Raw genomic sequence first — 20,363 nt, forward strand, 5'->3', positions numbered from 1 at the left:
AGAACTGTTTCACTCTCCATTAAAATGAAATTAAGCTTCATTTAAAAACCAGTTTAATTATTGCTCTGCCATGCCATGGCATTGATGATTAAAGATTTACAACCTTTAATCATCATTAAAGGTTGTTTAGTTTTAACCACCTTACCGGCCATTATGGGTCAAATACGCATCCTCATGCGCTTTGTATCCATCATATATTTCAATGTAATATCAACGTTATTGCAATTTTAATATGCACTTTGCATCTATGATAATCTTGACGCCTATAGACGTCTTGGCCAGTAGCATGGTTAATCAACAATCTAGAAATACCAATATTTTCATGCACTACCCTGTCCATGCATTTTAAAGTATTAATAAAAAAACACTTATTTTATTGGTAGTAGTAGTCAGTATGATCAAAATGTTAATGTAATTTTCTAAACATCAAAGAATTTATTATTTGATTACAAAATATTCCATTATTGTGTAGGTTAAAGCAGCATTTACTCGTGCATACAATAAAAAAGGCATCCTTAATCCATATGCAATAATAAATGTTAAAAAGCTTAAAAAGGAAGCTGTTGGTATGGATGAATCAGGTCTTATAAATGAAGAAGATGTGAAAATAGATGAAGAAGAAGAAGAAGAAAGAGATGATATAAATAGTGATGCTATGATAAAGGTGAGATTTGCAATATTAGGAATGCATAAAACTACTGAAATAAAGTGAAGTACATGACATCTGACTTCCTACTAGTTCAATCTTCCACCCACCCAACCACAGCTTAGTGGTTCAGTGGTTGCAAGATAGGACTGCTTCTTGAGCTTAGTACTGTTGCACTGTGTTTATAGGGAACTCACTAACAGCACCTCTTTCATTAGAAAAACCTCGATTCAATACTTAAAATAATTTGATACTATCATGAAGCTCCTAAAATTTGATATTAACCTGGTGTTAGTAAGGTGGGGTGTCACAGACCCTAAAGATTTTAAATTGACTATAACTTTTTAACAACGCATGGCAGTGAGTCATGCCTCAGTATAGCTTCCCCTCCTGTAACCCGCTACTTGACGCCATAGACGACAGGCTGTTGCACACAAGCAAGTTTAGTGTGGGACCCCACGTTATCACATTTGTTACATTTTCCCACCTTACTAACGCCAGGTTAAACTGATGAAAAATACAAAGCTATTTTGGTAATGAAGCAACTCCTTTTTTATAATAATTAAATGGGATTATATTAAAGAAAGATTATTAATTTTACATACCTCCCTGCTTGCATTTTTTGAAAGTAAGAATGACATAATACTTGGAACTGGACTTGATCAGAGCTGAGATGGTATGCAGTTAAGAGGTGTTGATGACGAAGAACCCGTAATTGGTCAGTTAAGTAGCCAAAAAAACCATGAATAAAGGAGCTGCTGAAAAATTAATTAAATTATGAATTTAAAAGAGTTGAAAATAAAGCACAAAAGGAACAAAAAAAAATTGTTATGCATGGCAAGCCAACAATATGACAATGTGCTAGTTATTTCATTTAAAACATCATTGGACATAAAACAAAAATAACTATGTGCCTACTGCATGGTTTAATGAGACAATGTATTGAGATGAATTAGACAGTTCAAGAGTATTGGGGACATGACATTGACTGGTTTGAGAGTGTCAGGGAGTCTGATTGGTTTGAGAGTTGTGGGAAGTAATTTATTTTATTTAATTGCCACAAGAGCAAAAATAGGTAGGGTAGATAGATAAGCTGATTTCGTTTTCTTGGAAATTAACAGTGGTGACCTCAATTTCAGGAGTGTTTGTTTGGATGAAGTATATTGTGTGTAAGGATTTCTCAATAGTGGAATCTTTGTTGTTGATGATGTGTTTTTGTTATTTTTTTCTTAGTGATGAAAAGTAAGTATTCTGGTTGTGACTTTATGGAACGAATGTATCCAATGTAATAGGCATTGCACTGTTGACTGATGATTTATAAACAACGTTATGGCATGTTAGCATGTCTATCTAATTGCCACAAGGGCAGGAGTAGATAAGGTAGATAGATAATTTGATTTCATTTTCTTGGAAATCAACAATGTGACCTCAACAGTGATTCTATTTTTATCATATTAAAATTTTAACATATTAAATAAATCTCTATATTTCCTAGTAATATTCTCTCATTTTTAGATATATTCTTTCTATATATGCTAATATTAATGTGCCTAAACCTTATATATCATTCATACACTTCTTGTAAATGACTAGAACTTATTGGAACTTACAAAATTATCTCCTTCAGGTATCTTCTCACTAACAAAAATAATCTTTGCAAATTCCTTTAAATACAATGACCATCTTTACAAACAAATTTTTGGTCTTCCCATGGGCCAGAGTGTTAGCAGTCTACTCGTTGAACTTTTCCTTACACATGAAAACATCCTATCTCCTTCTCTACCTGCTAGTATCTCTAATGGCATTCACATTATTATGTATTAATAATGTGAATGCCATTCTCCATTGAATACAAAGAAAATAAATCCATGAACTTAAACCTGACTCTCATGAGATCCAGTCATCAGTACCAAAATATACCACAAACCCACTAACAATGAAAATTATTTGAATTTCACCTTGTCACCCTTATACAAGGGTAGTTCCATAAGTTTCCAGCCTGACTAACTCTAAGAGGTGATAGAAAGAAAAAAACTCTGTCACTTTTCAACATAATCTCCCTTTACTTCAACAAACCTTTTACATCTTTAAATTAACAGTTCTATGCCCTTGAAAAAATAGTCTGTACTTTTGTCTGCAAAATGGCCTAAAACTTCATCTTTCACCTCATTGTCACCTGCAAATTTTCTTCCTCAAAGGTGTTTCTTCAGTTTCTAGAAGATGTAGCAGTCACTGGGTGCTAGATCTGGGCTGTTCAATCTCCTGGAATCCACAGTCCTTCACTGCAGCCTTCACAACAGTAGCTGTATCGACTGGAGCATTGTCTTGAAGCAGACAAACACCACGACTCAGTATTCCTTGTCTCTTCTCCATAATGGTGTCATGCAGTTTGTGCAGAAGTGAAGCATAATATTCTGCATTCATGGTGGTATTTCTTTCCTTGAAGTCAATCAAGAGAATTCCCTAGCAACCCCAAAAGATTATTACCATGATCTTCTAGGTCATCAGTTCCCAACATGTGGTACACGTACCCCCGGGGTCTGTGCTGTGCCGTTCAGGAGTACACGAAAATAATCAGTAATGGTGGAAAAACAAGTAAAGTAAACAAAATGCAAAACATTAGTTATGGAACAATAAATATCAGTATTTAAAAACAAGGGGTACAATTTATAGAAATGGGTTTAACAGGGGTCCACAAGTGGAAAAAGGTTTGGAGCCACTGTTCTAGGTGGACTGAGTGTCCTTGGGTTTTTTCGGCAGCACTTCACTTAGTTTGCACCACTCCATGAATTCACCTTTTGGAAAGAGGATCATAATAAAGGGCCATGGTTTCATCCACGGATGACAATGGATTCCAGCATTTCTCTCTAATTCCCCTTGGCAAAGCTCTAAAAATTTGCAGGAACAGGTCACACGATGCTTCTTCTGAATTGAAGACAGAAGTCGGGACACTGACCTTCGTCATGTGAAACTTCTTGCAAATGATGTAAAAGATGGTTGTTTATAGAAAGCCCCAGTCTTGCTAAGATTGCTTTGAGATTCAGTTATCTGTCATTGAGAAGTTCCTCCTCAACAAGATAGACATTTTCCTCAGTAATCACTTCCACAGGCCAACCATTATGAGGATCTTAATAATAAATTTAGTTTAATCCTTATCCAAGTGTGAGCAAAAAAAGGTGGCACACCTTTTGGCAACTCCTATAGGTAAAGATGACCTCGCTATTGCTTCTGTCTGGTATCTCCACCACTGGGCCTGGCTTCCACTGAAGAGACCTCAATAAAAGTCGAAACTAGTCTGGGTAGTGGCCAATCCCTTAATGCATAACATTTTGCATTATGGGGATACTGGAATAGGAGTGATGGTAGCTTGGTCCACCTTTGCTGCGAGTTTCCCGGTGTTGTACTACCTTACCCGGGTAAGGTAGTACAACACCATATTCAGTCCTGAAGATATTTTCAGGTGCAAACTTTGTTTGCTCACACTTGGATAAAGGATTGAACTAAATTTATTATAGTCTAACCAAGTGAAAAATTAACTTTCAACATTATGAGGATCATCTTCAATGCTCTCTCTTTCTAGGCAAAACTGCTTAGCACATTTCTTCATGGTGGAATATGAAGAAGCTTCCCCATAAACACCATCCAATTGCTGTTTTATAGCAGTTGGAGAAAGCTCTTCTTTAATGAAATACTTTATCACAGCACAGTACTCAATTTTTAACATTACAGCCACTTAGCATGCCACGTGTTGGTCAAACAAGTGCCTCCAATTGAATGACGCAGGTAGAGAGTTGAAACTGGTACACTAAGCTCCTCATGGATGGTGCTATCTGTCATGCATAGCATTTTAAAATTGGCAAGAATTTTGTATGTCAGTCCAGAAACCTTTGGAACCTACCCCATATCAAAAAAATGTTATATTAACGATTCATTAATGCCTACAAATACTCATCTTTTGTTCTTGACAGTATCCCCATCAACAAATAGATTTTTCTATTCACCCAGCCTTATGTACTTTGTTCACAAAGAAGCATGTCAGAATCCCATGTCATGTTAAAATTCCCATATAACCAAAACTTTTATAAAGCCATAAAACAATAAGATTTCTTGGAAATCTTATTGATTTCCAAGAAAACGAAACCAAATTATGTTGCTCTAAATCTCTAGCAATAAGAACCACCCAATATACCATAAATACAAAAAGGTCCTATCTACTCATGAAACATCCCAAATCATCATCATTTTATTCTTCTTCTTCCTTTTTCCCTCTTTTATCTTGAGGTCGAGGGTTTTTCTATTCATTTAACCGTGGCCGTACACAAGAATAAAGTGGCTAGCCCTATGCCTCCTGGTGTATTCTATGTTTGTAGAGGTGTTAAATTCTCAAAGCCGGTTTTCCTGCATGCAGGATGAAACACCCCAGATAAACTGGGGAGAAAGACCCTGCAGTTCATGCCCAAGACCGGCTAACCTGACTATGTCTGAGAAAGATCCTAAGCTGCTCACATCAGCAATGGGGAATCGAACCCAGAGCACTTCTTTCCCAGGCATATGGTTGCGAAGCATATATTATTATTATTATTATTATTATCCAGGCCTCCATGGAGTCAAAAGACTCATCGTGGGAGGTCATTTTTAGGAAATTCAAAGTTTATCATACCACTCCTTGAACCCATTAGCTTTTTTATACGAGTTGCCCCAGTCCTGAAAACAGTTCAGGCGCAAACCCGCCTGCTCACACTTGGATAAAGGATTAAACCAAGAATATAATTTCTTGGTATCTTTAATTTATAGTCATCACAATTAATCTGGAAAAAAACCCTTACCAGCTTATGTCTCAATCATATGCCGCCCCCTCCCCTTCTATCTACTAGGTTTTGCAAATTGCATTGTCTCAATTTCTTCGTATTCAACATTCAAGAGACCAGTAAACACCTTAGTCAATAATCTCTGGACCCTTTCCAATATCTATATATCCTTTTGAAAACCAGACAACTAAATCTGTGCACAATAATATACATGTGGCCTAATCAAGGTTCAATGAAACTATACTCTCTCTCTCCCTTCTGCACATTAGTTCCACTGCATCACTTTCATAATCTGTTGGGTTGCCTTCACAGTTTTAGCAAGGTATCCACTAAATTTTAGGTTCTTATCCAGCATCACCTCCTTTAAGACATCCCTACCAATTGTACACTCTACATTCCATCTTTGCTTTCTGCATTTTCAAATCTTACACTTTGCAACACTGACCTTTTGCATTCATTACCAAGAGAGTCTGCTTTTTCATCTACCCTTTGTACTCCTCATGCAAATGATTACTACCCCCCATCTTATGTTACCTTCTTCCAGATTGTATGCTTAACATATTCATTCATTTCACACTTACCTTATATAACCTCCTAATCCTTGAAATACATCCAGACATTGCTTTTGCTAGATAGTTCTTGAGTAGCACCCAAGCAGCACTGATATTTCTATTTGACCCAATTCCTCATTCCTTATACAGTCTCCTGAGCTTTTCACAATCTACAGCCTTGTAGTTCAACATATAAACTTTTCTCACAAAAATTCTCATATGACTGGCCACCACTGAGGTAATCACTTCATAGTCACTCTCACCAACTAGAGGGAGATTGGACATCTCATTTATAATAAAATCTTTGGATATGATGATTAAATCCAAACCCTTGATCCTCACAAGGGTCTGGGATTATATACTGTCTAATTCACACCACTTGACATTCACAACCACTCCTTCAATCTTTATTACTCTACTCTCATGCTCTTCCACATATCACTTACTTTCTTAGATCTACTATTCACCACTCATTACTTTCCATCAAAAACTTGAGAAATTTATTCTGTTTGCCTGCAGATGCCATATCTTCATTCCAACCTATATGACCATAATTAAAATCACTCAATGATTACTCTTTTCTTATCAGGTATGCTAATTTGTATATTCATTTTCTTGTCACTACTCTCCACATTGCCAGGTCTATGGCAACAGTCAACTAAATATTTATCCTGGGAATAACTCCTTTGCTCTCAACAGCACCTCCCCCACCCTTCCTGCTCTTTCTATCTTCACAAAAAACTCTCCTCCATCTCTATTATCTGTCACGATGTTGTCCTCATCCAGCCATGTTTCACTTATTCAAACTATTCTGAGGCAAACAAGCTTGAACAATGGAACAATTTCATTTCCTTTATTTCTGATACTTCCGGCAACAGTTTGTAAACAAACACAGTAGTTTATTCCTTGGTCTATAACAGTCCTAATGATGATACATCCCAGATGTGATATTTTGCCATTCCTTTCTAGATTCAAATGCTCCCCTTACATTCAGAGCAATCCCATGACTTTACTGTCTGCTATGTTATGTTCACTACTACTTCCAGTGAAACTATCCACTCTCCCTCATTTCCGTCTTGCATTCCAGTTCTCTTATTCTGCTCATTCACACCACTTGACTCACCATTCACTCCTTCAATTTTTCTTACTCTACTCTCACATGCTCTTCCACATATTGCTTACTTCCTCAGATCTACTATTCACCACAATCATTACTCTCCTTTCTACAAATGGCTTCTCACATCACTCCCATAAAAACCATTCAAATATAGCCACTCGGCTAACCTCGCGAACTACATTGTCTCATTAAACTACAAAACAAGCTCAGAGTTAGTTATCTCTGTTTTACGTCGGACTATATTTTAAATGAAATGGCCAGAACACTGTCTTGTTGCTGGCCTGCCATGTATATAACAGGGTTTTTTTTTGTTCCTTTTGTTCTTTATTTTCAACTCTTAAATTCTTCATCATCATCATCAAATTCCCAACATGTACCCTCAAGGGGTGTACAGGATATGATAGTAATACATGAAAAATTTACATCATTACTAACTTCCTATATACAATTTTTCCTCCAAATCAATCCGTTACCTATCAAGACTCCAACATTATCAGATATGATAATTCAAATGCTTCTTGCAGATTTGTTTCTATCTTCTAAGACACTTTGTACGGTATCAATCCACCTATATCTTGGTCTTCCTCTGGTTCGTTTTCCTGCCAACCTGGCAGATAACATTTGTTTTGCTAATCCTTCCTCTCCCATTCTGTTTAAGTGACCATACCACCTGAGATTAGCTCTGCGGACACATCCGTGTTGTGTCAAGTTCTTTCCTAATATCGTTGTTTTTAATATGATATTGCCACTGATGCCATCTGTTCACACCTCTAATCTTTCTCAGGACTCTCATATCTGCGGTCTCTAGTCTTTTGTCAAGTGTTTTACTTCTAACCCAGCTCTCAGATAGCATAACTTAAAATTGGTTTGTGCACTGTCTTATATATAGCTAATTTAGTGTTTTGACTAATTTCTCTCTAATTCTGTATAAATTTATTCAGTTGACTTCCTCCCATACCAGCTTTTTTGATTCTGTTGTCTATTTCCATATTTAATTTACCATCTTCACTAAAAATCATGCTTAAGTAGCAGTAATGTTTTACTTGTTCTATAGGTTCAACATTAACAATACAGTTGATGTTTTCAATGCTTCTGAATATTTTCATTGTCTTTGTCTTGTTATTGCTGACCTTCATACCATATCTATCACAACAGTTATTCAATTTAGTCGGGGAATCTTGCAGATTTGTTTAGAAGTATAACATCATCCGCATAAGGTAAAGAGCTGAGATTAACATCATCAATTTTGATATCAGGTTTAATACCACTTTCCTTCATAATATGATCCATATAGATAATAAATAACAGAGGGAATAATATACATCCTTCGAGATATAGATTCTGGTATTGAGACTACATGTTTATTAAATAAAAACAGGATACGTGAAAACCTGACAAGTGTCATAAGTCATATGACTTACATCATTGGGGGCATTGGTGTATAAAAAAAGGTTAAACAGAACTAACAAAGTCATAGTTAGATGTTTCTAACTGTAACATTGATAAAATTGAAATTGAAATTTCAATTTTTTCAATGTTTTTCAATTTCAATGTTACAGTTAGAAACATCAAATGGACTGTGAATTTAATTTTTGTTAGTTGTGTTTAACCACCAATGCCCCTGATGATGTAAGTCATAAGACTTACGAAACTTGTCGGGTTTTCACGTATCCGGTTCGTATTTAATAAACATGTGGTCTCAATATCATAATCTATCTCTCAAACTACTGAACCAATTTGAAATATTTTGAAGTATTTGTGTGCAAAGGTTTCTGGAAGAAACCTTCGCACACAGATCTACATCCTTGTCTGACATTAGATCTAACATAAAACATCTTCCTGTACTTCCTTCATTTCTAACTGCTGACTTACAACTCAAATAAAACTAAGTATTGCTTGATATAATGCTCCATTGACACTATACAACTGTAGCGTTTTGAATAGCTTTTCTCTTGGCACCTTGTCATATGCCTTTTCTAGATCTACACTTAAATACAGGTCTTTTTTATATTCCCATGATTACTCAACTATTTGTCGTAAAGTGAAAATCTGATCCTGACAGCCTCTATTTGGCCTGAATCCAGCTTGTTCTTCAACAAGCCTCTCTTCCATAATCCTTCTCAACTGTTTCTCAAGTATACTTGCATATATCTTACCGAAACACTCAGTAGAGAAATACGTCTGTAATTCTCACATTCAGTTTTATTTCCCTTTTTATATATGGGTACTATGAGAGTTCTACTAAAATCATCTGGAATTTACTTGTTCTATAGGTTCATCATTTGTCCCTCTGTCCAGGCCTTCTGAACTATGCAGTGCAGCCCTATAAGACTTTTATACCTGCATAATTTAGCATTTCTGGTTGAATATCATCTACTCTAGCTGCCTTTCCACATTTCAGGCTTTTGATGGCTTTTTCCACTTCAAGTATTGATATATATTCCTAATTGCATGCCTGGTCAGTGTTTTTTTACCACTATGCTGTCTCTTCTTGTTTCATTTAGCAATTTTTCGAAGTAATTACTCCATACATCAAGGATATCTTTTTTTCCAGTTTTCATGTCACATTTATACTCACTAATTCCTTTTACAACACTCTTTCCTCCATTTCTGAGCTTCTTCAACAACCTCCAGAATCTCTTGCCTCCCTCTATTTATTTTCTGTGTTCTTACCAAAATCCTCCCATGACTTTTGTTTAGCTAGTTTTACACAGTATTTAGCTTTCTTACATTTGTGTCTGTATACTCTAAGAGCACAAGCTGACTTAATAGGCAGGAACTTTTGATATGCTTTCTTCTTTTCCTTCACTGCCTCTTTAACTTCCTGTGTCTACCATGGAGTTCTGGTTTTATTATTCTTGCAGACAACCTCACCACATGACTCTCTGGCTGAATCAATCAATGTTTTCTTCAGGGTTTGACACTGAAGCTCCATGGTTTGGTTTCTGTTCTCATACTCTTTCATTTTTGAATAACGTTTGTGTATTTTAGTTTACAGTTCACATCTGAGAGCTGCTCAACTTTTATTCACTTTAAAACTTTCTTTCGTGTTCTTCTTTTAATATGATATTCAGTTTTATCCTGCTCAAGAAAAAATTGTGATCACTTTTAATTTCAAATCCTCTGTACACTCTAGTGTCTTGCACCAATGAGAAAACATCACTATCAACAATAACATAGTCAGTGAGACTTTTCTTATTCCTTGCCTCCTCTCTCCATGTAAATTTGTCCACAATTTTATGTTGGAATATTGTGTTAATAATAATCAGTCCATGTCCTGAGCAGAAATCCAATAGGTATTTGCCATTATTATCAGCTTTACTCTTTTCTCCAAATTTTCTCAAAATATTTTTGTATGTCTGAAAATTATTTCCTACTCTGTTATTTAGATCTCCAACAAGGACTAATCTTTCATTGTGTCAGTTGCTTTCTCTAAAGCCTCAATAAATTCCTCCACTTCTACCTTAGTAGAACCTCTGTTTGGACCATAGGCACAAATGAGTCTCATTGTCCAGTTCCTCATTCTGATATTTGTCCACATCACTCTACTTGAAATTGCCTGTCATTCAAGAAGATTAACCTTGTATTTATTGCTCAGAAAGATCTCACCAGTTTTTGGCTTTTTTGTTTTAGTCACTCCTATCATGTCGATCTGGTACTTATCCAATTCTAACGTACTCCAAATCAGTGTTTCTCAACCGCTGAGCCACGAGAGGTTCTCCTGGAATTTGTCATTTTAGTTTTCTAAGCATTTTTCATTAGTAAATATTTTATAGTGGAAATATTCTGAGGAGAATAATATTCATGAATGTGTCGAAAAGCTCAGACCGAGAATGCCTAAATAACATCTGTGTTGCAAATGTCGAGCTGCGTATTTTTAAACATGGAAGTATTCATGAATGATCAGGAATTTTCACACATCAAAATGTGTCAACATTTGGGAAAGTGAATATCACTGCTTATGACCGGTCATAAAAATCGCCTGCAAGTCGATTACAATAATGAATTGCATATCCTCTGTTCTCAAAACTGAATGAAATAGCATCTGTGTTGCAAATGTCAGTAACCAATCAGCAAAGAAGTATAAAGAAAATTTTTTTCCACTGAAATTGAAGATCAAGGCAGTCTGTATTCGGTTCTCAAATCTGGTAGTACTGAATACTGTTTCTTCACAAGTTCGCATTGCTTTGTGTAAGTGCTGTGATTTTTTAAAAGTAATAGGCTTACAGATTTAAATTTTAATATGAATAAGAGACAAGGAACTTTGTTTAATTTTGGTGTTAAGAAATCTCTTATTGAAGGTGTTTGTGATGCACCAAATAGTGATTCATCCACCTCAAGCCTACAGAGTGATCTCCAGGATGTACAAAAGGATGGGGAAACTATCAGCACACAGAAGAAAAAGTCTGCATTCACTCATAAGTACATGGACAGCCATTTAAAATTTGGTTTCATACAATGCCCTCACACTGGCCAATTGCCACGACCTCAGTGTGTCATTTTTGCTACTGTTCTGGGAAATGATGATGGCATTTTATTTAATATCATTACAGATAGCTAAATGTAAAAAACCATATTCCATTGGCAAAGAACTCATAAGGGCTTCTTTGATTACTGCTTGTAATGAAGTATTAGGCCAGTCTGCAGCAAGTAAAATGAAAGACATCCTATTGTCGAATGATACAGTTGCAAGGTGGATATCTGATATGTCAGAAGATACAAAAATGCAACTCATTGAAAAAATTAAAAATCGAAATTGTTTGCATTACAACTGGGCGAATCTACAGATATTCAGAACAACAGCATTTTACTTGTGTATGTACGATATATTGACCATGATGAAAGTGACGTGAAGGAAGACATTAAGTATTACTCAATTACCTACGCACACTACCAGCAGTGAAATTTTCAGTTTTAAATGGTTTCATTGAAGAAAGGGGTCTTGAATGGAAAAATTGCAGAGTTTGTACTGACAGTACTGCCTGTCTTACAGGTAGAAATTCAGGTTTAGTCACTAAAATTAAGGATATGGTGGACAATAACTTATTGTTACACATTGCTATATTCATAGGCAAAACCTGGCATCCAAAAAATGACATCTGAGCTTAATCAAGTCCTATCTCAATCTCTTAAAATTATTAATTATATAAAAAACAGTGCTTTAAATACAAGACTGTTAAAAGCATTGAAATGGGCTCTGATCATCAAAATCTTTTCCATTCAGTAGTTCGTTAACTGTCCTGTGGTAAATTTCTCAAGAGGTTATATGAACTCCGAAAGGAAGTTGAGCTGTTTCTAATTGATAAGAAAAGTGACCTGTCCCATTATTTTCAGGATACGAAATGAGTAGCCAGGCTGGCATATCTCAGTGACATATTTTCTGACATAAATGAATTGAATTTAAAATTTCAAGGTCCAGATACAACAATATTTAATGCTTGGAACAAGATCAAATCATTCAGAAATAAACTGAAACTCTGGCTTAATATGATTGCAGAAAGAAATAATGAAATGTTTCAATCGTACTCAGATTATATTATGGAAGCAGATGATTTCTATTCACAGAATTCAGTTTCAGATATTATTGCAGCCAGGGGCGAATGCTGGTCTTGAGATTCACGCTTGCTCTTGTTATCATTCAGGGAGTGAGAGGTGTGATTGAAGTCTGATTAGCAGAATAATGAATTACTGACCATTTAAAACTATATATTTAGAAATTTATGTACATTTAATCATAGAATATCATTTGTAAAATAAATGTTGTATTTGTATCTTTTTCAATTTAGCTACTTGAATACAAATTCTACCCTACAGTTCTTCATTATGAACTGGTCAATAACAATAGTCATAAAAAGTTGGTTGTAACTTAATTTTCCCAAGCAACACGCACACTTGTAAAGGCTGGCTGAAGCTCACTGGCTAGAGCTACGTTGACTGCGTATGGCCTGTGTTTAAGCAACAGAGTGAGACGACATGAAATGGCTATGTGCGCGCATGAAATCACAATGCTGCTGCGAGGACCTGGAAGCTCCTACAACCGAGCAAGCCAAAGTAGCTTTGACTAGACGAGCAAGCATCGACCTTCGATACACAACGCAAAGTTCAATTATTGCCGTGCAAGCTTAAGATGTCTTCTGTCTACAAAAATAAAAGCCTAAATGGAATGCTTATAAATGCATGCATTTATTAACAAATAAATATTACCTCTTTCTCAAGTAATGAGCTTGCACAGCAAGCATGGAGAATTCGCCCCTGATTGCAGCCCAATTGAAGCTGTTGTTGTCATTTGAAAAGTATTATCCCAAACATAAGGATCCTCGAGGGCAAAATATGTGGATTGTGAACCCCTTTGTTGAACACAAAGAGATAGCCCTTTCCCATGAAGAAGCCCTTCAACTTATTGAATTATCATTGGACAAAGGACTGGAAAGTGCTTTTAATTCTACTGCATTTTCTGCCATGACTGTACTTAAAACGAAACAGAGGAACTGTCTGCAACTTTCTGACTGTCTCCTTTCGGCTATCACTTCAATTCCTCCCAGAATTAATAAGCTAATGGACAGAAAACAAAAGTCTCACTAGCCTAACTGAAACCTTCAAAAACTCAGTTGTAATAAAAGAAACAAATTTAAATTTTCAATAACTTATAATTGCTGTGTTAAAGTGCTACATTTTTAAATTCAAAATAGTAGTGTTGGAACTAGTGTTTAGAACTGAGAGATTCATACATTTCTATTTATTAAATTACATACTTTGCACATATAAATATTTGGTGTGTGTATGTGATAATAAGTGTTTTGCCGACTAGTTGACATCCTTCTATTGCTTCCCCTGTGCAGCTGACTTCTATGGTGAGTTACAATGCATAAACATTTTTCTCACTACCATTTTTTTTTTCAAACCAGCATCATTAAAATCAATTTAATAATATTACAATAATCAATTTTCCACTGAATAATATTGTAAATTTTTGGTGATCAGAATGGGATATGTCAATGAAAATTAGCACAAATTAATTTAATGATGATGTCCTGAAGAGACTACAGTATGCTACAAGATTTTATTAGTCCAGTGATTGATAACTAATTTAAATGTAATTTTATATTTGTCAACATGCCACACTATATACATAAGTGTACTAATACTCTTTATGATTATGGCATAATTAATTATTAATACTTATGTTAGCTTAATGTATGAACTTTAAAAAAAAAAAATGGAAAGGTATTTACGAGTAAATTTGTTGGGACCGAGCCACTCATCTTTTAAAAAAAGAATTTACCAGGCCGCGGTCTCACAAGGTTTGAGAACCACTGCTCTAAACAGTCATCCAATGCAGAGCACTCATAGCTGAAATATCATGATAATTTTTACTGTATTTTTTGGTAGCTGTTTGAAAACTGAATTGTACATATATTTTCTTTTAAAGATGACTCATATTTATCTATTTTTAATTTATATTTTGGAAAGGTTATTCTTATATTCAGTTTTATTTGAAAAAGAAAACTTAAATTGTACATCAAATTAGAGTAGGCAAGTTTCACCTTCCAGCAACCAAAGTACATTTTCTCTTAAAAAGCTTTATTGCTATAATCAAATATTATTTAACTTAATTTGATTTTAGCCATTTGTTTTTAAAATATTTCATTTTCAGATATTAAAGAGTACAAACTACCCACAGAATATCTATTCCTGCTAAGATCTCCTAAACCAATCTTTTTTTCTGCTGAACCACAAATACTGTCATATTAAAAAATATAATAATTCCTTTTTAAAAATATTGCATAAAAATATAAATCAGATTATATAAGTAGTTATTGAAAAATTTGAAAGAAATTATTCTGAATAAAACTTTTTTTTTCTGATACATTCATATTAGATAAAAATGCTTGAGTACAACAATAATAAATATTGATACTTTTTGTTGTAAAATATGCACACACAGTTTGGTAATCATAATTAATTAAATTAAATTAAATAGAATATAAAAGAATAAGAGCAATAGCTAAAAGAGAAGTCAGAAACAGACATAGAGAATCATGGAACAAATTTCTAATTTAGAACATGATTTATATAGCCAAAAATTATGGAATGATAATATCAACAGAAAAATCAAAAATGCTGGCCTTTAAAGGACAAGATCCAGTGAACTAAAATAGTAATAAATAACAAGATTTTAGAACAGGTGAATTCATTTAACTACCTAGGTTGTATGATTACATATGAAAATGAAAAAAAGATATAAACCAAAAAATTGCAAAATATTTAAAAATAACAGGTGTAATTAACTCTATATTTAAACCTAACCTAGTTCAAAAACAAACTAGACTAAAGGTATACAGTACATTAGCTCTACCAGTCCTATTGTATGGAAGTGAAATCAGGACAATAAAAACAAAAAGACAAACAGAGATTAATAACAGCTGAAATGAAGTTTATGAGAAAAACTACAAAGTATACTTTATTCGATCACAAAAGAAATGAAGAAATTGTGAAAGAATTAAACCAAGAATCAATAATAGAAAAAATATAAACATAAATGGATGGAACACGTTGAAAGAATGAAAACAGAAAGATTACCAAAACAAGCCTTAAATTACAAACCATTAGGAAAAAGAAAACCAGGACGTCCTCGTAAGAGATTCAACAATGACTTCTACGGCCGGAACAGGCCACTCTAGATCTCCTAAAACTTTGACAAGCATGATGATGATGAATTAATTAAATTACTTTCATTAAAAAAAATGCAATGGAATTCTTTCTTTTTTCTTTTCATTTGAAAATACAATTGAGGCAACTAAGCTACTATTAGATCAGTGTATTGTGCCTGCTAATTAGGCATGCACACACTTTTGGATGGTTTGCCTGGTTTTCTGGATGAAAAGACTCTAAGAGGAAAAACCCTGCCACTTCCACGTGAGCTAACTAATTTTCGGTCGAATGGATTTTATATGACTACTTGTTGATAAGACAAATTTAAGATATCCACATACCACATGTTTGAGAAATGTCTTGCTTAAGTGTTGTTTCTCTCAGATTTTTGTTGGTTTTCATTGAATGTATTATGCTGCTCAATAATGTGAGAATGAAACATTTTATGATTACTCTAGAAACATTATGCATTTGATTGCTTGCTGTTTAGCATTGATAACACCAGTGGTACTGGTAATATTTTATTTTTTTAATTATAATTCTACCCACAAAAGGTATTCAGCCTATGTTAGATTAGTACTGTAGGTAATCTATGGCAGTGTTTCCCAAACTTATGGATGTCAAGGCCCCCTTTGGAAAAATTAAAATATTTCACAGCCCCCATTGGAAAAAAAAAAATCCAAATACAGACATATATTATTATAATATTTATTGTATTTATATTCGATATGAAACATACACACCAAGCATATTTCTTTCCCGTGCATCATAGCACCTGTGTACACTAGCAATAAAACATTAATTTGAAGAGCAAAAAACTTGGCCGTATTAAATGAGCACAAGATTTTGTGAGCTTTTTTGCGCTTCTTATTAATACCTTTGAAATTAAACTTATATGAATAAGCATATATTTACTAATATTCATTAAGCGCCAAAATACACAAGAAACAAAATTTGTGAATCAACACCAATGTGTGATTTTTTCCATTAAAATATAAAAAATAACAAAAAAATAAATAATAAAAATTAAATATGTTTCTTTTAAGATAAAAAAATTATCTACTTAGTCTTAAAATATTTTAAATTTGTTTTCATTATTTCATGGCCCCCTCAACAAAACTAACGGCCTCCACGGCCCACCGTTTGGGAAGCGCTGATCTATGGGATAGCTAATCCAGAAATTCTGCTTTTAGAGATTGGATGTGGTGCTCTTTCAGATTCTACTGTAATATTTGAATTCACGACTTATTTGTTGTTAAAAGGAGATGCAAGGCACTTTGTCTAATTTTGAAACTAACAAACTCATATTTCATGATGAATATAGCAGTGATGTAACACTTTATGGAGTGAGAATTTATTGAGATGTGAAAATTATATACATGCAATTGTTTGGCTGATGGGTGAGATGAATGAACCCCAGCCAGTCCTATGCTGCACAATCACTAGATCTAATTCCCCTTACTGTTTCCACTAGGGTTCCATAAAGAACTGTGTAACTGTCACAGAACACAGATCACCTGAAGAATTGCATGCACAGAGCTTTTGAGTGGCTGAGAACCAGATGCTAGCTGTTTGGCGGTTAACATTGGGTGCTCAGTTACTACCAATTCGAATTCCTTGTATCATTTTCTAATTCTCTACTCTACTAATCCTCTTCCCTGCTGTAGTACTTGCCAGATGCTTTTCCAGTTACTTTAACTCAAGCTTTTTTTTTAAAGGTTTTGAGTTTGAGTCTTTATTGATAAGATATTGATTAAACATAAGATTATTATTATTAGGGGTGCTTAAGGGTCAAAGCTGTAGAACTGAGAGGAGTCCTCCATATAGCCTTTAATGAAATGCAGAGAACTGACCAGGACTTCTGACCTAATGTCCAATCCTCTCCTTCTCCTGGTGCATTTTTTGAACCATCTGGAAGATACCTTATTCTCATCCATTCGTCCCCAACCCTCATTGGTTTCATTATGTTGATGTCTTAGCTGTTTGGCCTCATTCTGAAAATGAACTTATCACTTTCCTACAATGGATCAATATCCTTCATCCACGGATTCAATTCATCATGGAAAAAGAAAAGGTTGGTAGTGTTTACCATTCTTGGACATCCTTCTTACGCACACAGCCTCCAGTAATTTATCAACCAGTGTTTATCGAAAACCTACCTTTACTGGCAGATACATTCATCAAAAGTCTTCTCATCACACCTCTCAAAAAATTGGTATCATCAAGTCTTTAACTAATAGAGCACATAATGTGTGCTCCTCTCCCTCAAGCTTACAACAAGAACTTCTCACTATCAAAACTTGAATGGAATTTAATGGCTGCAACCCTAATCAAATCCAGCAGATAAGTGACTCCTACGTTCCAACATCTCAGAATTCTTCAACAGACCACAGGGCTCCAATCCCTTATACTTCTGGTATCTCAACCAATTGGTAGAATTTTGAAGAAGTATCACCTTATTCTCACATATTTTCCTATCAACGAAATTTCTCATCTTTTGCCATCTACAAAAGACAAACTGTCACCGCTGTCATTAGCTGGCATTTACCAGATACCTTGTGAATGTAATCTGACATACTTTGGGAAGACTAGCCGTTCTGTGGAAAAAAAGTATTAAAGGACGTCAATATTATATTGAATACATGAAACTTCAAAAGTCTGGTCTGGCACAACATAGTATTGACACTAAACACAGTGTCCGGTGGGATGAAGCTCGTCTTCTCCAGAGAAGCAGGCTTAAATATGAACGCCTATTCAAAGAAAGTTGCGAAGCCTTTTTACATCAGCCAAATCTGAATCGGAACGATTGTCTTTCTCTCTCTCTCCCTCCCTCCCAAAGTTAGGGAGATTCTTATTTTATGTAACCATGAAAAATAGTTTTTAATTAGTAAACCACCAAATGTTGTATGTACCTTGTATTCCAATTTCTTTGATTTGCTTGTTCCTTCTCACTGATGATGTACTGTTATTTTCAGTATGAAATATCTTTCATTTCATTAAAGTTAATTACTGTGGTTATTATGTAATTTGTTGTTTATTGTTAATGTGTTCTTTAATAGCCAGGTAATCTTATAGGCAGCTTATTAGCAATATGTCCTCTAAACTTTAACTCTCTGTCTACCACCACCCCTAAATCTCTAGCTTCACATATTTCATGGAGTACAGTGCATTCAATATTTACATTTCTCCACATTAAAATGACACCCATTAACTTTTACCCATACTGACAGCCTATATAAATCGTACTGCAAGCTCTCTGATTCTTTACATTTCTCCACATTAAACTGACACCCATTAACTTTTACCCATACTGACAGCCTATATAAATCATACTACAAGCTCTCTGCATTGCATTGATTAGCTATTACTCTACCTAATTTTGCATCATCAGCAAACAACTAAATATTTCTTTTAAGGTTATTTCCTATATCATTTATGTACAAATTAAACATCAATGGTCCCAGCACTGAACCTTGCGGCACACCACCTGTTTTCGCCTTGATTCCACCTCCATATTCCACTTTTTAATATCTGTCCAGCAGCTACCCTTATGTTCACTTAAAGAGTGTCATATACATCTCCAGTTGTTCTAATTTTCATAACAGAGTTCCATGTGGTATTCTGTCAAATGCCTTTGCAAATTCATCATGTAGCCATTTCCTCTATTTAACTCAGCTGTTACTTTATTATAGAAAGTTAGTAAATTACTAAGACATGACTGACTGTTCACAAAGCCATGTTGATCCTCATACAGTATCGTGTTTTTATCTGGGCATTCTTGAATTCTGTTTTTTACCAATATTTCTAGTACTTTTACCAGCACACCTGAGATACTGATTAATCTGTAATTTGCTACTGCAGTCTTAGGACCTCCCTTATGCAAAGGAATTATTTTGTCCTCTTTCCACTCCCTTGGAACTCTACCAGAGCTGAGACTTAAATTAAAAAGCCTAGTCAAAGGCATTGCAGTTCCCCTTGCACATTCTCATAAAACCCTACCTAATATCCCATCTAATCCCACAGCTCTATTTACATTGAGACTCTGCAATATCCTAAGAACCTCCAATTCATCCACCTCTGTTCCCACATTAGTATCTGTCACATAGGTTAAAGCAGTAACCTCAACTATTTTATCTACTTCTGTCTCCTCATGACCATCACTCATTAAGGTTAATCTTCCATAGTCATTCTTCCTCTTACTTTCCACATAATAAAAGAATTCTTTGGGATTTCCTTTTGCCTGCTTGGCTAGATTCTTCTCATAATCTGATTTTGCTTTCCTTGCTATGCTGGTCACCTTTCTTGCCTGAGTCTTGTTCTGTTCATGAGTTTGCTGATCATCTTTCTCTTTATATATCCTCCACAGCATTTTCTGAAGATAGGGTATTTTTATTTTTCTTCAATGTTTTCTTTGATTATTTAGTGCATCTGTAGTAATATATTATTGTGGTTTTTGGTGTATTTACTAATACATTTGTAGGTGTATAGGTAATTTAAGGTAGCATGTAAAGAAGATAATCCCAAAAACCTGTCAGAACAGTAGAGTGGTATAAAAACAAAAGCTAATGCTGATATAGGTGACAAGAACC

The 20,363-nt window shown here is 34.7% G+C and overlaps 1 protein-coding gene across 2 annotated transcripts in view; it reads left to right on the top strand.

Moving 5' to 3' along the window:
* Gnf1 (germ line transcription factor 1) overlaps positions 1–20,363 on the top strand; it is a 406,700-nt gene that overhangs the window by 364,955 nt on the left and 21,382 nt on the right. For both annotated transcript variants that reach the window (XM_090411514.1, XM_090411513.1), the window contains one exon: positions 473–664. In XM_090411514.1, the coding sequence (XP_090267640.1) occupies positions 473–664 (192 nt within the window). The remainder of the gene's footprint in view (positions 1–472; positions 665–20,363) is intronic.

This window comes from Typopeltis vanoorti, chromosome 21 (assembly GCF_054136105.1).
Source record: "Typopeltis vanoorti isolate ZY-2024b chromosome 21, IOZ_Tvanoo_1.0, whole genome shotgun sequence".
In the NCBI taxonomy this organism is placed as follows: domain Eukaryota; kingdom Metazoa; phylum Arthropoda; class Arachnida; order Uropygi; family Thelyphonidae; genus Typopeltis; species Typopeltis vanoorti.